The sequence below is a fragment of the Carcharhinus amblyrhynchos genome, chromosome 8 (genome assembly GCF_965287045.1).
Source record: "Carcharhinus amblyrhynchos chromosome 8, sCarAmb.v2.hapA, whole genome shotgun sequence".
In the NCBI taxonomy this organism is placed as follows: Eukaryota; Metazoa; Chordata; class Chondrichthyes; order Carcharhiniformes; family Carcharhinidae; genus Carcharhinus; species Carcharhinus amblyrhynchos.
In genome coordinates, this window is record NC_137331.1 from 29,715,215 (window position 1) to 29,735,834 (window position 20,620).

Genomic DNA, 20,620 nt, shown 5'->3' on the forward strand with positions numbered 1-20,620 from the left:
AGATGGCTCTTTAGTGGGGGGGAAGGAGGAAGGCAGGTCAGGAGGCTCTCTGGTGCAGAGGGTGGGGCAGGGGAGATCTGCTGCTACTCTGCGTGACGATCGATAGGGGGGAAAGGGGGAAGGGTCCCGCAATCGGTCTGGAAAGCGGTGGGGTAGGGGGATAAGGGGGTCAGTAATGTTGTGTGGGTGGGGCAATGTCTATGGGGGGCTGGGGGGAGGCATTATCGCGCCTGGGAGCGCAGTGGCAGGGAGTTGCTTTTCTATTCTTTTTTACTGACCATGCGCAGTTGGAGGCGCCGATTGGAGCTGCAGTGTTTTGGATGTGTTAAACCCTGCCCACAAGCTCCTACAGCACGATTCAGAGTTGCTGCTTCTTTTCAGGCAGAGTGCGTTTGGGGGTGCCTGAGCACGGGTCTAAAACACTCCCAGATTAGAATCAAAATGGTAAAATTGAGCCCTAAGAGTCACAACCCCAATAATCCAACCCATCAGAGAGGGCAGTAGAGGGAGGGATTATTAATGATTTCAGAAAGGAAATGGGATAGGTTAGGCAGTCAAGACAAATATGCTTACCAGGCTAGGGGGATATTGTGGGGAAATGGGACTGACTGTCTTGTTATACAAAGAACCAGCAAGAACTCAGTGAGTAGAATAGCCGCATTTTTTTAAAATTAATTTTACGGGATGAGGAAGTCGCTGGCTGGGTCAGCATTTATTGCCCATCCCTAACTCCCCTCTATTTCAGAGGGCATTTGAGAGTCAACCACATTGCTGTGGCTCTGGAGTTACATGCAGGCCAGATCAGGTAAGGATGATGGATTTTGTCCCCTAAAGAGACATTAATGGACCAAATGGTTCTTTTTAAACAGTAATTGACAATGGTTTTTGTGGTCACCAGTAGACTTTTAATTCCAGGTATGCACTGAATTCAAGTTTCACCATCTGTTGTGGTGGGATTCGAATCCGGGTCCCCAGAGTATTACCCTGGGTTTCTGGATTCCCAATCCTGTGACAATATCACCATGCCACCACCTTCCCTGTCCAATTCTGTGCCCCGATGACTCAAAATTTTTGGAACCGGCAAAAAAAATATAAAACTGAGGCAAAGACAGGGGAAAAGAATTCCGGGAAACGTATCTCTAACTTCTGAAAGCAATTAAAACAATTTCAGGAGATGACATTGAGGCACATCAACCAACATAATATCACTTATATTTTCAGTTGTCCCAGGCACAAATTATTAGCATCAATGCTTTTAAAAAGAGCAAAGTGAAATATTACTCATATTAAACCTCCACTCATCCAAAATTCTGCTGTCTGTTTCTAATCCCCACACCACATTGTCACCCACTATCACCGTCCCAGCTGACCTACACTGGCTCCCAGTCATCCAGCATCTTCGGTTTAAATTACTTCACGTTGGATCTCTGCTATCTGTCAACTACTCCACCCGCACAAACCCAACTCTGTGAGGGGCCCTATTTCTCTGCCTCAGGCCTGTTAAATATCCCTGCTTCCACACCACCGTGCCTTCACTTAAAAGTTTATTTATTGGTCACAAGTAGGCTTACATTAACACTGCAATGAAGTTACTGTGAAAATTCCCTAGTCGCCTGTTCGGGTGCACTGAGGGAGAATTTAGCATGGTGAACGCACCTAACCAGCACGTCTTTCAGACTGTGGGAGGAAACTGGAGCACCCGGACAAAACCCACTCCGACACCGGGAGAATGTGTAGACTCTGCATGGACAGTGACCCAAACTGGGAGTTGAACCTGGGCCCCTGGCACTGTGAGGCAGCAGTGCTAACCACTTTGTCACCGTGCCACCCAAAATATATTTATTATACTCATTAGTCACTTATTTAACTGGAAGCAGCCCCTTGTACTTCCCATCCCTTCCTTTAAGATCCTTCTCAAAATCTACCTCTGGCCAAACTGGGCTAATAACCAATTAGAAATGCGGGTGATGTGATGTTGAGGGACACGTCTCACTGTGATCTCCTGAACATCTCCTTCAGAAGCTCAACATCCGTTTTGTCTGAAGTAAAAGCAAAATACTGCAGACCTGGAATTAAAACAGGAATTGCTGGAAAATAATAAGCAGGTCTGGCAGCATCTGCGGAGAGAGAAACAGAGTTAACATTCCGAGTCCAATATGACCCTGGTTGGGATTTTCCAGTCTCGTGGGAAACGTCATGGGCTGGATGGAAAAGTTGGAGTGGCGGCAAAAGGTACGTTGACTTCTGGTGGAAATTTCAGGTTCTGCCAAAAGGAGTCATACACACCGAAAACCTCCGATCTCATCCTTGGCTGGGATTCTCCGTTACCACTGAAAGTGAGTGGTATTTTGGCTGGAATGCCAAATTCTCCGTTCTCACTCGCAGCATGTAGTTGGGCATGGATGAGATCAGAGAATCCCACAGATTTCTCTCCACAGATGCAGCCACACCGGCTGAGTTCTTCCAGCACTTTCTGTTTTTATGCCTATCGTGTCAGATAATGCCAGAGTGTTGTGCATTTGAAGATTATTGTATAGTGCCAACAACAGCTTGCACTTATGTAACGCCTTCAACATTGTAAAATGTCCCAAGGCCTTTCACAGGACGTTATCACCTAAGGAGACGTTAGTACAGGTAGCTAAAAACTTGGTCAAAGCAGCAGATTCCAAGGAATCTTAAGAGGAGATTGAAGATGGAATTTCAGAACTTGAGGCTTGAGCAGCTAAGGGCATGGCCAGTGGAAGAGTTATGAAAATTGGGGTTTGGCTGGAATTGGAGGAATACAGAGATCTCCAATAATAAGCATTTGGTAATCATGAGTTTTTCTGATTGTTAATCTGGACAGGGAGACTGTATAGAATTGAGGGCCAATTCATAGCTTATCATTGACCATTCTGGCCCTGGTGCTCCCAGAAACCTTTGGCTCAGATAATACCTTATTCATTCATGGGATGTGGGCATTGCTGGGTTGGCCAGCACTTGTTGCCCATTCCAAATTGCCCTTGAACTGAGTAGCCATTTCAGAGGACATTTTAAGAGTCAGCCACAGTACTGTGGGTCTGGAGTCACATGTAGGCCAGAGATGGCAGATTTCATTCCCTAAAGGAGATTAGCAATCCAGATAGGTTTTTGCGACAATGGACAATGGTTTCACGATCACCATTAGGCTTTTAATTCCAGATTTTTATTGAATTCAAATTTAACCATCTGTTGTGGTGAGATTGGAACCCGGGTCCCCAGTGTATTACCTGGATTACTAAACCTCTGGATTACCAGTCCAGTGATAATACCGTTACACCACTGTCTCCCCCAATACTACATTAGCAACTAATCACTCTCATTGTGTTCTTTTTTGCTTTGCAGGAATTACTACTATTTGCCATTTAATCACAAGAAGCCATGCATCTACGTCAAGAGTTGCTGGGAGGCCCAAATCTTTCGGTTGCACAGTTCGAACTTCCTGGACAGAATTGCTGACAGGCTTGTTAGTTCTTTTTTTATTAATTAATAATTAACTTGCTCCATTCTGCTTTTGTTGGCTCACCCTCTGACCCTTTCCTATCATTTCACTGGTTCTGGAATGATCTGTCCTCCCTCCCTTCCATAAATCAGTGACCTTATTCACATATTCAGGCTAAATGTAAACCACCCCCCCCACCCCCCCCCAGGAATGGGTGGGGTTGGGTCACGTGAGAGGTTAAAGTTTGGAAAATTTCAAACTCCAATGCCAACATGCCTCAAATCCACCCCTCTTCTTTAACCAGGGTGGGTGGGGAAGGTGTGAATGCCAACTCATTCTCAGGTGGCAGGTGGGTCGATAGAGGCTTTCCAAGGAAGCTGCTAATAGCTGCGGAGGGTGGGGCGGAGGTGGGGAGTGGGGGTGGTGCGACAAAGGGCAGATCCATAAGGTACAGAACTGGTTGTGAGCACAAATATTTCCTCTAGACTCAATAAGCTAGCTTGTTTCCAGCTGCGAGAACTCCAACTTCACCTCATATAGGGCTGGCCCAGTGCTACAGTGGTTAGCACTGCTGCCTCACAGTGCTAGGGACCCGGGTTCGATTCCAGCGTCAGGTCCCTGTCTGTGAGGAGTTTGCATATTCTCCCTGTGTCTGCATGGGTTTCCTCCAGATGACCCAGTTTCCTTCCACACTCCAAAGATGTGCTGGTTAGGTGGATTGGTCATGCTAAATTGGTGTCAGTGAATTAGCTAAGATAAATGTACGGGGTTATGGGGATAGAATCTGGATGGGATTATGGTTGATGTAGACCTGATGGGCTGAATGGCCTCATTCTGCACTGTAGGGATTTTATAATTCAATGATTTTATCCCCCTCCCCATCTCCATCTCCTTATCTCCACCCACCTCAACATTCTCTCTTCACCTGTAATCTCTTTCCCAGTCACTCTGCAATCTTTCCCCTCCCTGACACCCGCCCCCACTACCACCTGCTCACCATGATCTCCCACCACCACTACCAGCCCCCCAGCGACAGCGATCTCTCGTTTCCTCCCCTACCTGCTCCTCAGTTGAGGCTTTGGGTCACAGCCTCTCCTTTCAGATAGGCAGCCAGTCTGTCAATCAGCCTGGCTATCAGACAGGAAACCTGCCCAAAAAATATAAAAATGCTCCTCTACTGAACAGGACATCATCTGGAGAACCTTTACTTCCAGGTTCCTCATTCACAGCTCCTCTCCCCCGATTCAAATGTCTCCCTGTGAGTCATAGGGCCATCCTATCTGGGTTTTGCTCAGGATTTCATTCTACACTCAATTAATCAGACAACATGCCCTCATCCATCACCAATGGCTGAACCAGTTCGAGGATAAATTCAGTATGGTCTCTGCAATATAGAGTCTTTCTCGTTCCGGTTTCTACAACCATCCTTCCCCAACTCTGCCACCACTGCATCACTACCTTGAACTCACCAGCTTTCCTGCCTTATGTGGAAACTGCCACATTATTGACTAAGATTGCTATCAAGATTTCCAAAATGGAAACAGGTATCTGTGCTGGCACTGTGGAACTGAATTTCATTTGGATATCAGTTCAGATGATAGGCCAACTTGTGCTGCACTTTCTTCTGTACAGATTCCATATGCAGGAGGCGCATGCATACATCAAGACTTTTAATGTGTGTGCTGCAGTGAGATCTGAGGGATGAAAATGGAAACATTTATTGAAGTTTAAATAGAGGTGGCATCCTTAGTAACAATTCCAACTGATTACAGCATTATTGGCCAAAAGCACACAAAGGATAGAGGAGTCTTGGCATTTTATTCATTGTCTCAACTTTATATCTAGGAAGAAGGGTTAGAAGAAATCAAAGAGTACGTGAAAGTTTCCGACTCCAGAATGGATAAGAAGGCGAAAGATGTTCTCCAGGAATTTATAGTCAGATGCAGGTAAAATACTGAAGTGACAGACTGGTACGTCATGCATCCCAAAAGATAATATAGAAAAAAAAATCCTAATGAAACATGAACAGAGGCAAAAATTGGCAGGTCTGGCAGCATCCATGAGGAGAGAAAGTAGAGTGAACCCTTTGAGTCCCTTTGGCTCTTCATCAGGACTGGAGTGAGAGAGAATGCGTTAGGTAAACACGATGGCCAGTATTTGACTGGCACAGCAGCCCTGGAATCAGGGTGGGTGCAGCTCGTAGAACGGAATTGTCCATTGGCCTCAGGTGGCATTTTACGAGCCGCGCCTGAGTGAGGTCATGAAATACTGGCCATTGCCTCCTTAAAGATGCTGGTAGACCTGTTGAGATTTTCCAGATTCTGTCTCATTTCAGATCCCAGCATTTTGCTTATTTTAAACAAATGAAAATACCCTGACCCTCTTTGAATTCCAGATTTACATTAAATTCTTTTAGCTGCTTAGGAACATTTTGTGAATGCATGTAGCTGTTTTGTTTTAATATTGTTGTGGTGTTATTTTGGAATTCATGTATAAAAATTACATTTTTTGGTTATGTTTCTATTAGACTGCAATTCTTCTCATTATCTGACTGGCACTTGTAAATTTCAAACCCAAATATTCTGCCTGATTAACTGATGCTTAAGTTTAAAGTTTATTTATTAGTCATAAGTAGGTTTACATTAACACTGCGATGAAGTTACTGTGAAAATCCCGCTACGCTCCGGCGCCTATTTGGATACACTGAGGGGGAACTTAGCATGGCCAGTGCACCAAACCAACACATGGGAGGAAACTGGAGCACCTGGAGGAAACCCAGGCAGACACGGGGAGAATGTGCAGACTCCGCATAGACAGTGATCCAAGCCAGGAATCAAACCTGGGTCCCTGGCACTTTGAGACAGCAGTGCTAACCACTGTGCCAATGTGCAGGTCATATTAAAGGGCTTAGTGGTTTTGATATGAAATACTGGATTATCAGAATGTAAATGGTAACTTATACAGCATAATAGACAGCGAGAATTGACTTTGAATATTGCTTTAATGAGTTCCAATTGTATAGTAGGTGCTATTTCCTAACTATGCACTGAAGTAATTTCTGATATCAGCAGAACACGGTAGGGTATGGTAGCACAGTGATTAGAACTGTTGCTTCACAACTCCAGGGAGCTAGGTTTGATTCCCAGCTTGGGTCACTGTTTGTGTGAAGTTTGCACATTCTCCTCGTGTCTGAGTGGGTTTCCTCCGGGTGCTCTGGTTTCCTCCCACAGTCCAAAGATGTGTGGGTTAGGTTGATTGGCCATGTTAAAATGCCCCTTAGTGTCCTGAGATGCGTAGGTTAGAGGGATTAGTGGGTAAATATGTAGGGATAAGGGGATAGGGCCTGAGTGAGATTGTGGTCAGTGCAAACTCGATGAGCCAACTGGCCTCTTTCTGCACTGTAGGGTTTCTGTGATTGAGAACACAATCTTCTGGATAAAAGCAAATTACTGTGGATGCTGGAATCTGAAACCAAAAGAGAAAACGCTGGAAAATCTCAGCGGGTCGGGCAGCATCTGTAAGGAGAGAAAAGAGCTGACGTTTCGAGTCCAGATGACCCTTTGTCAAAGGGACAATCTTTAACTGCATCGATATTAAATTCAATGATTTGTCCTTGTGCCTGCATGCGCGCCTATCCCATGGATGTTGAAATTCTGCTCAATATCAATGCATGCAGTTCAAGGTTCATTTAATGAAGAAATCTATTGGTGCTTATTTGAAAAACATTAATAAAGTCTGAAGGGACAAGTTCCTGTATCCATTATACAGATTAACATATGCTGGTTGATGTAGTGCATTAGTCACATCTGTCAGCAAAACAACATTGATTAAATTTTAGGAGTTATTTATTGACTGTGATACATGCTGGCTTGTTCTGAGGAGGTGAAAACAAACTGCTTCAGTGGTTTATTCTGCTGAGTGCTCCACATTGACTTGTTACTGCCTTGCAACATGCTGCATCTCAGGCACACAGCAGGGGTTAGCTGAGCAGGGCAACAGGTTCAATAGACAGTTAAAGTGATAGAATTTTGATTTGCAGACACTTGTGAGGATCCCACGTGGTTAAGGTCTCACCCAAGAAAATCAAGGCATTGAAATATCTCAAGCTGAGAAGCCACTTGGATTTTAACTCTAAGAGTTAAACTCTGAACCTTCTCCCCATTGCTCCCTCCCTACTATGGATGCCAACTCTTGTTCGACTGTGGGCTCCCAATGGGCTCTAATCCTGTTATCTCACCCAAGTTTGTTGTATTATGTATCTGCATGCCATTGTAATGTAATGGTGCTCAGCAGAGCAAGGGTTAACATGGAACTGGAGACTAGCATTATCTGCGGTATGATGTATAGGGTCACATAGTAATAGACTCAGATAGAACATTCTGAAAGCCAGCCTGCATGGAGAAGCAGCTCCTTGCATGAGAATATCTGGGATTTGCAAGTAGTTAATGACTAATAATAAATTGTTCATATTTAAATAAACAAGTCTCAAGAGCTTATCATCGAGTCATTTAAAAAAACACAAATTACAACACCATTGTTTCCAAATCACCAGAAATCAGATATAGCTTTAGGAGCTAAAGGGATCAATGGATATGGGGGGTAAAGTGGGATCAGGATATTGCACTTGATGATCAACCATGATCAAAATGAACGATGGAGCAGGCTCGAAGGGCTGAATGGCCTAATCCTGCTTCTACTTTCTATGTAATTCACCTCATAGAATCCCTACAGTGGACAGACCATTGAGTCTGCACTGACCACAATCCCACACAGGCCCTATTCCCATAACCCCACATATTAATCCTGCTGATCCCCCTGAAACTAGGGTCAATTTCCCATGGCCAATCAACCTAACCCGCACATCTTTGGACTGTAGGAGGAAACCAGAGCACCTGGAGGAAACCCACGCAGACATGGGGAGAATGTGCAAACTCCACACATTCAGTGACCCGAGGCCTGAATTGAACCCGGGTCCCTGACGCTGTGAGGCAGCAATGCCAACCACCATGCCACATACCACCCTTGTCTTCACTCAACTTTGACCTTAGGGAGATGAGATGTTCCAGCAAGGGTCACTAAACAGTGATCGGGAATGAGAACTTGGGCTGTTTTTGACTTCCTCTGTGTGCTAAGAATAATTGTAGCATAACAAATGATATACTTACAGCAATTTATTCGAAGTTTTTGATAAATGCTTATTTGCAGGTTTGTGAATCTGAACCAGTTGAAGGGATATTACTTCATAATTAAGTGCTAGCAATGAACGACACTGTGAAGGTGAAAAATTCTTAGCTAATTCATAATTTATTTGTGTCCTAGATATTTTGCCAGGTTTGCTGAAAAAAAACTGGAAAGGGTTGACCAGACTGCGCTTGATAAGAAACGCCTGATCACATGTAAGGTGGAACTGGTAGGTCAGTGACAAAATGCCTGGAAGTGAGGCGGGTGGGTTACCATGGTTACTGTTGGATTTCAGCATCATGGGAGCAGCTTCCAGGAAATATTCTGGTGTGCTTGGTCGACATGACGTGATGTCTATTATAATATTGGGGTGACACAGTGGCACAGTGATTGGCACTGCTGCTTCACAGCGCCTGGGACCCGGGTTCAATTCCCGGCTTGGGTCACTGTGTGGAGTTTGCACATTCTCCCTGTGTCTGTGTGGGTTTCCTCTGGGTGCTCTGGTTTCCTCCCACAGTCCAAAGATTAGGTGGGTTGGCCGTGCTAAATTACCCTTGGTGTCAGGGGACTAGTTAGGGTAAATACATGGCGTAAAGGGGATAGGGCCTGTGTGGGATTGTTGTCAGTGCAGACTTGATGGGCCAAAGGGCTTCCTTCTGCATTGTAGGATTCTATAATTCTCAAAGGGCAAGGGCCAAGAGACAATGATATACATGAATTCCTATCTCGTTGCTCAATGCTGCTCTGCACAATTATCTCTTAGGTAATGTGTTATACAAGATTTACAGTCAGACACAGGCAAAGGAAGGGAAGTTAATGGTTGGTGTTGACTGTCGCTTAGTGCCCAGAGTCACCTTGTGCTACAGAGCACACAGGCCAGGGCCATTTTGAAATCCTGGCCTAATTTAACTAGAGCCAGTAAGTTGCTATTGGTAGTACGTGCCTGGGTATAGCTCATGTGTGATTGGAGCCAACACAATGTTAGGCAGCCATTCGACTACCAGCAAGGTAAGTTCTGGGGGGTGGGGGGAGCAGGTACATCGGAGCAAGGAAAGTCCAAGGATTGATTTGATCTGATGTGATTTATTGTCACATGTAGTGGGATGCAGTGAGAAGTACTGGAGGCAATTCTCCCATCTTGTTGCACTAATTGTTTAGCGCATTGGGCCAGGAGATATCAGTGGGGCTGGATTAGAGCAATACATGCGGGGCATTGGGCCCTGAGTGCCTCTCCAGGCACCAGATTTCTGTCAGTTCCATGCCGGAAATAGGTGTGGAACTGCATTAGACATGCAAAGGAGCATGTAAATTTAATTTAAATATCATTAGCGAGCCCCAGGACTGAAGTCTCTGGGCCTGCTAGCCTCTCTCCCCACTACCAGGACTGGTTCACTCCAGCGAGGATTACATTTTCAAGGAGCTGGTCGTCCAATCCTGCTGGACTGGGGAGATGTCCCAAGACATTGGCAACCTGCCAGTGCCAGCCTGTGGCCCTGGCACAGCCCTGGGGACAAAGTATCAATGCCCATGGGGCACCATGGCACTGCCCACTGGGCTTAGGGAAGGGGTTAATGGGGATAGTGTCTGATGGGGGGCATCAGTGGGGGTGGGAGATCCCACTGCCACTCTCCATTATGGGATCGTGAGTATAGAGAGGGAGGTCAGCGTTCGGAGTGGGTCATCATTGTTGGGGGTCAGCCTGCTGGGCTAGGGTGGTTATTTGGCTGCCAGGAGGGACATGGGGCGGGGTGTGGTCAGGGGTATTGAACAGGGGATCAGAGATTGGGGCTACTGGGTGTGGGGGGGGTGGTGGGAAGGGGTCAAGCCTGGGCACAGATATGCTTGGGAGGCCAGCAATCAGGCTATCGGGGTTGGGGTGGAGGGATGGCATTGCAGGGGTTGTGGGGCAGGCAAGCAATTGGGAGGTAGGCAGACAGGGGCCACTGTGCATGTGCTGACCATGGCACTGTGCATGTGCTGACCATGGCACTGTGCATGTGCTGACCATGGCACTGCGCATGTGCCGACCATGGCACTGTACATGCACTGATCATAGCACTACGCGTGTGCAATGGCACACTCAGCACTATGTTGCCGCCTCTCCAGCAGAAATAGGCCCCATCCACTGATTTTCAGCGTGACTTACTCTAGTGCACTCTGCAGTGCACAGAATGTGGGAGATTCATTTTGAAACTCCCACTGAAAACACCAGCCTGATTTACTCCAGTTTTTATGCAAATTCGATACTTAGGATTTTTTTGGGAGAATTGCTTCCCATTGTTTCTTGAGTGCGATATAGACAAAACATGTCTGCATGGGTTTCCTCCAGGTACTCCTGTTTCTTCCCACAATCCGTGCTGGTTGGGTGCATTGGCCACGCTGAATTCTCCCTCAGTGTAGCTGAACAGGCACTGGAGTGTGGCGACTAGGGGGTTTTATAAGAACATAAGAACATAAGAAATAGGAGCAGGAGTAGGCCATCTAGCCCTTCGAGCCTGCCCCGCCATTCAATAAGATCATGGCTGATCTGTTGTGGCTCAGTTCCACTTTCCAGCCCTCTCCCCATAACCCTTAATCCCCTCTCTTATCAAGAACCCATCAACCCGCTTCTTAAAAATATTTAGCGAGGCAGCCTCCACAGTAACTTCATTGCAGTGTTAGTGTAAGGCTGCTTGTGACACAAATAAATTAAAACTAAAAAAAGAGAAAGTTTTTAAGTTAACAGCTGCAATCCTGGTTAACAAAGAATAAAATGCAGAAGTTTATGGGAAATCAGATTCACTCCACCTGTCTATTTTTGCCTATCCTAACGTGTCCCCAGGCATTTAATGTCAAACAAGACTATTCATCTTTCCTGGATGTTCAGTCAGTCTTGTAGCTTTTCTTTCATATCTTTGAAGGGACAGATCGATTTTGTGCAAAGTAAAGTGATAATAAAGTGAAAATGGAACCTATTCACTCAGTGTCAGCATCAGGCAGTCAGCCACAGCTTGAAACTCCTTGGTGTCAAACCCAGCAGAGCGCTTACCTCAAAGGACCTTCTGGCAAAATAACTGAATTTTCCATTTCCCACACTAGCTATCTTTTTGTGTGTGAGGGAGTCAGTTTGTGCCAAAACACTGGCTCTTTGGTCATGAGGAATTAGGATGAGGCTTTCCAAACCTATTCCATGCAGGAACGTTAAAACCTGGTAACAGTCAGTCTAGGGGAGGCAGTGATATTGTTGCTGGACCAGTAATCCGGAGACCCAGGGTAATGCTTTGGAGACCCGAATTCAAATGGCTTATGAGGCAGATGCTAAAACTTGAATTCAGTAAAAACTCTGGAATTAAGGAGCGAAATTTAGTGGCCTGCCTGCCATGGGATTCGGAGCGGGTGAGGGATGAGCCATGGAAAGGTTCGTTGACCTCGGGCAGGATTTTCCAGTTTCGGGGTCAGCGATTCCAGAAAATCCTGACCTAAGAGTCTAATGGTGACCATAAAACCATTGTCCTAAAAACTCATCTGGTTTGCTAATGTCCTTTAGGGAGAGAAATCTGCTGTCTATATCCAGTCTGGCCTACTTGTGACTCCAGAGCCACAGCAATGTGGTTGACTCTTAAATGCCCTCAAGAATGGGCGATAAGTGTTGGCCCAGCCAATGGTGCCAACACCCCATGAGCAAATAAAAGAAAAACTGACTGAATCCCAGGTTCCTTCAACCCCTGAGTTATCTGGTTTAAGCGAGTGCAATGCAGCAGAACTTTAGAAGAGAGAATATAAGCAATCGGGGTCCCCTCTCCAGGATGCTAGTGTGCGTGCATAACTGTAACCTGTTGGCAGAAAAGCACAAACAACTGTAGGGTACATCTTTCACACTTACCACCTCGTTTATTTTTTGTATTTCAGGAACTAATGTCCAACAAAGCCAAGGCAATGATTCAGGAAAGGAAGAAAATGTCAGTGAATGAGCGGCTACGTGAAGTCCAGAGCTGGATCCAAAAGTTACGATTTCTTGTTGATGAGGTAGAGTGTAGGGAAGAATAGAAATAAATATTTCATTGGAATCAAGAGTTCTTTTTCTATCCTGATTACTGAACAAAATGACGACCTGATCTGTCTTAACTTTCATGCTGCTTGTTTTTCCCTAACCCCTGAAAGAGCAATCACAATTTGTGGCACGTGGACGTCGCTGATTGCCCTTGAGAAGATGGTGATGAGCTGCCATCTTGAACCTTTGCAGTCTCTCCTGGTCATAAAGACCCATTATTGGTTTTATGCATGGATTGTGGCTGTGCTAAATTGGCTCTTAGTGTCGGGGGTTAGCAGGATAAAAACGTTTGGTTATGGGGGTAGTGCCTTGGTGGGATTGTGGTCGGTGTCGGCTGCATAGGCTGAACGGCCTTCTCCTGCACCTATGATTCCACCTTGAATCTGTGTCCTCTGGTAATAGAGTCACAGGGGTTTACAGCATGGAAACAGGCCCTTCAGCCCAACTTGTTCATGCTGCCCTTTTTTAAAATTCCTAAACTAGTGCCAATTGCCGCATTTGACCCATATCCTTCTATATCCATCTTACCCATGTGTAACTGTCTAAATGCTTTTTAAAAGACAAAATTGTACCTGCCTCTACTACTACCTCTGGCAGCTTGTTCCACCCTGTGTGTGAAAAAATTGCCCCTCTGGATACTTTTGCATCTCCCCCCACTGACCTTAAACCTATGCCCTCTAGTTTTAGACTCCACTACCCTTGGGAAAAGATATTGACTAATTAGTTGATCCATGCCCCTCATTATTTTATAATCCTGCCCTGGTTCAAGCTACCAAAATGCATCACCTCACATTTATTTTAGTTAAACTGAAACAATTGCTCCCTGACTGCTTTATTAAACCTCTTCATTATTTTGAACATTAAACAAAACCAGCTTTTTTCTCGTTCACTTTGGGGTAAATATATCTAAAATGTTTTGAACTGACGAATTCTGCTGAGTATATTTGTATCTGATTTATCCAAATTCCAAAGGGATTTGTAATTCTGATGATTTGGTTATCATCAAATCACAATTCAGTTTAAAATGAAAATCAACTCTGACGATGATCGCTGCTACCTGTTCTGATGAAAAGTCACAGATCTGAAGTATTAACACTGACCGGAATTCTCTGATCCCGTACCCCTGCTGTTGCTGCCAGTGAGAATGGAGAATTTGGTGTTTGGTCAAATCTCCATTCACTGCAGTGGGACTGGAGAATGCCAGCTGTGGGCGAGGTCGGAGAATTCCGGCCACCATTTCTCTCTCCACAGAAGCTATCTGAGCTGCTGGGCATTTCCAGCATTTTCTGTTTTTATTGCCCAGTCTCTCCTGTATTTTGCTGTTAAGTTTAAAAATGGGCCTGTGGATTTTCATTATTCTTTTAAAAATATTTTCAGCCACAACATACCATCCCAGACGTGTTCATTTGGATGCTGACTGGCAACAAGAGAATTGCGTACGTACGGATCCCAGCGAAAGACATCCTGTATTCCAAGAAGCAGGAGGAGACAGGAAAACACTGCAGGAAGATTCAGTCCCTATTTCTTAAAGTAAATCATTGTTTTGCTGTGGAAATGTCTCAAACTTGCATTGTTTCTTAAAAGGAAGAGAAGCCATAGTTCTCTCCATTCCTTTTGTGCCCTCTTGTGCTGTGCATTCTTTTTCCTTCATAGAGTGGGCGTCCTGTCTCTCAGTTGTTGGTATTCTGTTGATGCCATTTGGTATTTGGCAAGTGTACAAGTGCAAGTTGACAGACCTACGTGCTAATGTTTTGTTCCCCCCCCAGTCCACTCCACCACACCCCAGTGTTGGAAGGTTCCTGATATCCACCCGGAGCAGTCCAAGATGGACCCGGGAGCTTCAGAACAGGATCAGGCCATTCAGCCCCTCCAGTCAGTTTCACCATGCAATTTGATCTTGGTTGATCCACACCTCAGCTTCACTTGCCCATCTTTGCTCCATAACATCAAAATCAGCAACAATTTGTATCTACAGGTATTTAGCTGCTCTGTGAGAGGCCAGGGGAGGGCAGATGTTCATCATGGAGGCAGGAATCGGAAGTTGGGGACTTTCACAATGACCTGAGAATGCTTGTCCTAGCAATGTTGGTCAACACGAGTTCCACTTGGGAAGGGGGGGGCGGGGAATGCTAAAGTGGCCACATTATAACTGCCATCTCAGTTCACAAAGATACCAGCCCAATCCTTCACCTCGGTGTGCTAGGCACCCCCCCGCCCAGCCCTCAAACCCTAACCCTTCAACCTCACATCGCCTTTCATGTCCTCCCCTCACCTCTTATCTTCCTCATCACTCTTACCCCACAACACCAGCCTCCCTCACCCCCTCAATCCTCCAAACCCCCCCCTTAGCAATGCCTTGCCCCATCGCCCTTTGCTTCTCTCATGCTCTCAAACTCCCCTTACACCCCTCAGTGCGTTAGCCCCCCCACCCTGCTTTATCCCCGTCTGCTGCCTGTTACCCCCACATCCCCTTGACACCGTCGACCCCCTCACCATCCTTGCCCTCTCTCAATTCCTCCAGCCCATAAAGCTCTTTAGAAGGGTCATAAGGACTCGAAACATTAACATCCACACAGATGCTGCCAGGGGTGCTGGGCCGGATTTTCCAACCTCACCCACAGCTGGGATTCTCCAGTCCCGTTGCAGTGAACGGAGATTTGGTGAGCGCCAAATTCTCCATTCTCGCTGGCAGTGGTGGTGGGACGTGAACAGTCGGAGAATTCTGGCCACTGGTCTTTTCCAGCATTTCATTTCAGATTTCCAGCATGTGCAGTATTTTGCTTTTATTTTTAAGTTTCATGACAGCTGTCCGCTGGAGTGATTTATGTCAACTGTCAAAATCCACTTGCATCAAAGCCCTGCAATGCCCAATTCTGCAATCGTGCTAACAATTTGAAGACAGCAACATGTGGACTCCTGGCCCACTCCCTTTCCTGCATCACGGAAAACTACCGGCTCCAGAAATGGGAGCAGTGACCCGGGTCAAATCCTGATTGTTGCACATCATCTGAATGAGAAAACCCTACCCTAAATGTCCAAATCCTGTCCCTATCCTTTGATATCCATATTTGACCAAATCTGTTGACCCCAAAGCCTTTTGGAGAAGAGAGTTGTCAATATTTACTGTGCTTTCTGAGGAACATGTTTTGTGGGAGGTATGGTAACCATGTCTGGCTACACCATTGGCACTGTACCTCTTCCTCTCCAGTATGAGAAAAATAATTCTCAATGACTTGGGCAGCAATGGGCAGCACGGTGGCACAGTGGTCAGCACTGCTGCCTCACAGCACCAGGGACCCGGGTTCGATTACGGCATCGGGTGACTGTCTGTGTGGAGTTTGCACGTTCTCCCCGTGTCTGAGTGAGTTTCCTCCGGGTGCTCCAGTTTTACCCCACAGTCCAAAGGTGTGCAGGTTACGTGGATTGGCCATGTTAAATTTCCCCTTAGTGTCCAAAGATGTGCAGGTTAGGGGGCGTGGTGGGGTAAATGTGTGGAGGTACGGGGATAGGGCAGCGGGTGGCCTCTGTCAGAGAGCTGGTGCAGACTTGATGGGCTGAATGGTCTCCTCCGGCACTATAGGGATTCTATGACTTTGTCTACTGCCTTTGAACTATAGAATTCTGCAAATTTTGATATCCCTCTAATATGAATCTTCATTTTCAACCAGAAGCGATCTTGGTATACTGTATTATTTTGTGCTTTAATTTTGTTTCAATGTAATGTTGAAATTCAGAGGTAAAAAGAAAGTTGTATTTCGCTAGTGATTGGAATGCTCCCATTTCCCCCACCTACCCGTTAACCAGCAGTTCTGACTTACCGGTATCACCCATTCCCCATGCGTGCCAGATTACAGAGATTTTCCCGTCATTTATTTCAGATGATGGACTGTATAGAATCTTAGGCCTTTGCTCACTAAGAAATAGGCTAAAGGTTCCCCCAAATCATCTAATTCAAGTCCTTAACAGCCAGCAAAAAAAAAGAGAATTAGTAACATTAATCTGTGGCTGAATTCAAATGTCAGTGAGAAGTATGTCATAAAAACTGAAGCTGGAGTAGGCCATTTGGCCCTTTAAACCAGCCCCGCCATTTACTATGATCATGGCTGATCATGAAATTCAATATCCTGGGCTGGGATTCTCCCAAAAATTCTAAGTGTCGAATTTGCATGAAAACTGGAGTAAATCCTACATTTTTTGTCAGTGCGACTTCAGAGGAGAATCTCCCACACTCTGCACTGCAGAGTGCACTAGTGTGATTCATTCCAGAATTCTGGGAACGGGCCCTATTCCCGCTGGAGAAGCCGGCAGCATAGCGCTGAGCGGCGCCACTGCGCATGCGCCGATCAGTTAGCGCAGAGATTGGTGCACGTGCAGTGGCCCCTGTCTGCTAGCCTCCCAACTGTTGGCTGCTCGATTGGTGGCCAGCCCCAAGAGCCCTGCATTGCCAGCTGTTTGATTGCTCTATGGCCTGATGGCTGGGCACCCCTGTGATCTCCACAACGCTGGCTCTCTTACCCCCCCCATGGCTTGATCATTGACCACCCCCCCCCACCCCGCACATTCTTGGACCAGCCCCAATCTGCCCTCCTGGCCTATCCCAACCTCCAGCAATGCCCCCAATTTCCCCCACCCCCTCGACACTTCTGACCACCCCATCCCGCTCCCCCCCCTCCCCCCCGATCCCAGGCCGCACAGCAAGCTGTCCCCCTCACCCAGGTGGCCAGCCCAATCGCTGGCCCCCCCTTCCTCCCCCACTGATCCCAACTACAAAGTGGCAGGGGGACTGCCCCCATCGGTCCATCACACCACATCCCCCAATTGTCCCAATCGCTGGCCTTCCTTCCTCTGCTCGTGATCTCAAAGTGCAGAGTAGCAGCAGGACCTCCCAACCCTACTGACTGCACCCCCCCCCGAGGCCCCACACCCCCCAATCAGGCCTGCCCCTATTAGGCTCTGCCCCCTTGGCACTGCTGTATGACTGGTGGACAGAGCCAAGATATCCCCGGTCATAGGCTCTTTGCTCTTTGCCAGGGGGCCCAGGCTGGCACTGCCAAGTTGACAATGCCCAAGGGGCATGCCCACAACACCCAACCATCTAGGGGGCCTCGATTGCCCCCCCTGCATTCTTGCGGGGTCAAGGGCTGCCAGCTCCCTGAAAGTGGGGAGCTACTGTAAACCCCACTGGGGTGGGGGTTGGGGAGAGGCTAGCAGGCCCTGAGATTTCAGTCCTGGGCCTGCTAATAGCATTTAAATCACATTTAAATCAGAATTTAATAAATTATGTAGCTCCACCCCTATTTCTGGCATGGAGCTGATGGTGCCAGATATTCAATGCAGGAAGAAGTGCTGAGGGCCAGATGCCCAGCATGGATCCCATGGATCGGGTGCCACCTAAATTTCCTAGCCCGCTGTACTAAAAAGTTAGCACAATGGGACTCACCACCACCCCCCATCTCCCTTTCTCCCAATATGCCTCGATCCCTTTTGCCACAAGAGCGACATCTAATTTCTTCTTGAAATTACGTAATGTTTTGGCCTCAATTACTTTCTGTGGTAGCAAATTCTATGCATTTACCATCCTGTGGGTGAAGAAATTTCTCCTCACCTCAGTTCTAAAACATTTACCCCTTATCCTCAAACTGTGACCCCTAGTTCTCGACTCCCCCATCACCAGGAACATTCTTTCTGAAAATATCCTGTCTTATCCTATTAAAACTTCATAAGTTTCTATGCGATCCCCCCTCAATCTTCTAAACTCCAGTGAATATAATCCTAACTGACTTAGTCTCCCCTCATATGTCAATGGTGTTTTATATCTCCTTCTCCCACTCAACCCTAACAGATTAAGTTCAGTGATTGATTTAAACTCTTTATTATGTTCTGTTTTGATAATAAATCATAAGAATCAGATCATCCATGATCTTATTGAATGATTGAACAGGCTCGAGGGGCTGAGTGGCCTACTCCTGCTCTTAATTTGCTTAATGTTCATAGGCATTCTTGCATTAATTGCAATTATATTTTAATATGTACATCCTTTAAGTTGCCAGGAAGACGTGTTATTGGCTGGACTGTACAAGCAAAAGTGGATATTTACCTATGGTTGGGTTCGACCAGACACGTGGACACTATTTCGGAAAACTTACCCCGTGGATTTGAGCCAGAATTTCCAACAAGAGGCATTGGGTACCAGATTCCTCCACCTCTCAATATTTTTTATAAAGGTGGGTGCCACAGATCAACAGATCATAACTATATTCTCCAACCTCACCTGTGGCTGGGATTTTCCAGTCCTGCTGCTATTTTACATAGAAATATACATAGAAACTAAAAGCAGGGGTAGGCAATTTGACCCTTCGAGCCTGCTCAGCCACTCATTATTATCATGGCTGATCATTTAATCTAATATCTTGATTCCCCCCTTCCCCTTTTGATCTTGTTAGCCTCCAGAGCTATATCTAATTCCTTCTTGAAATCACACAGTAGTTTGGCCTCAACTACTGCAATTCACCACCTTCTGGGTAAAGAAATTTCTCCTCACCATCGTCCTAAAAGGTTTATCCCTTATCCTCAAACTATGATCCCTAGTTCTGGACGCCCCCACCACTGGGAACATTCTTTCTGAGCCTAAACTGCTGGATCTCGTTAGAATTTTATAAGTTTCTATGAGATCCCCCTCACTCTTCTAAACTCTACTGAGTACAATCCTAACCAACTTAGTGTCTCCCAGTACGTCAGTCCCAGCATCCCAGGAATCGGCCTGGTAAATCTTCTCTGTACTCCCTCTATAGCAAGGACATCCTTCCTCAGGTAAGGACACCAAAACTGCACACACAGCTCCAGATGTGGCCTCACCAACACCCTATACAATTACAGTAAAATATCCCTATCTCTATACTCAAATCCTCTCACTGTGAATGCCAATGTGCCATTTACCTTCTTTACTGCCTGCTGTACTGCGCACTTACTTTCAGCGACTGATGCACGAGGACTCCAAGTTCTCGCTGAGTATCCACCTCTCTCAATTTACACTCATTTAATTAATCATCTGCCTTCCTATTTTTGCTACCTAAATGTTAACCTCACACTTACCCACGTTATAGTGCATCTGCCATTTTGAACCAGGGATTTGAACCAGTGTCCCCAAACATTAGCTGAGTTTCTGATTTAGCACTCTAGTAATAATACCCTTGTTACTCGATCATCACCTCCCCATCACTGGGGTCTGAACACGTCCCCCATGGGACAATATTGTCTACTTCCCTCCAGTCTGAAACACAGTCATTTACCACAACAGTGCTTGCTGTCTCCTAGTTCATTTCACAGACCCTTTAACCCTGTGGTCTTAAATTTTGTTGACAAGTCTGTTCTATCGCACTTTATCAAATGCCTTTCGCAGTCCAGGCATTAATCAACCACACCACCCTCATCAACCCTCACCGTCACTTCATCAAATAATGCAACCAAATTAACAAATTAACATGTTTCTTTATTCACCCATATTTTTCCAAATGACAATTAACTTTGTCTCAGATTATTGTCTCTATCAGGCATCCAGCTTTTACTGTTCCAGACTGTAAAGGAACTGTTAACAATTTAAGAATTGTTAAAGGGGCAGGCACAGTGGTTAGCACTGCTGCCTCAAATGCCAGGGACCCGGTTTCAAGTCCCGGCTTGTGCCATTGTCTGTGTGGAATCTGCACATTCTCCCCATGTCTGCGTGGGTTTCCTACGCATGCTCCACCTTCCTCCCACAGTCCGAAAGATGTGCTGATTAGATGCATTGGCCATGCTAAGTTCTCTCTGTGTACCCAAACAGGCGCCGGAGCGTGGCAAGCAGGGGATTTTCACAGTAACTTCATTGCAGTGTTAATGTAAGCCCACTTGTGACACTAACAAATAAAACTTTAAAAGTTCTGTCAGAAAAGAAAGAGTAATGAGCTTCAGAT

General features: G+C 46.1%; 1 protein-coding gene across 1 annotated transcript in view; it reads left to right on the forward strand.

Annotated features, from left to right (window-relative positions):
• The window catches only part of fer1l6 (fer-1 like family member 6), a 150,846-nt gene that overhangs the window by 50,484 nt on the left and 79,742 nt on the right, over positions 1-20,620 (forward strand). The window contains exons 14-19 of the mRNA XM_080194811.1: positions 3,364-3,484; positions 5,306-5,406; positions 8,780-8,870; positions 12,530-12,646; positions 14,049-14,201; positions 18,715-18,895. Of these exons, the coding sequence (XP_080050937.1) occupies positions 3,364-3,484; positions 5,306-5,406; positions 8,780-8,870; positions 12,530-12,646; positions 14,049-14,201; positions 18,715-18,895 (764 nt within the window). The remainder of the gene's footprint in view (positions 1-3,363; positions 3,485-5,305; positions 5,407-8,779; positions 8,871-12,529; positions 12,647-14,048; positions 14,202-18,714; positions 18,896-20,620) is intronic.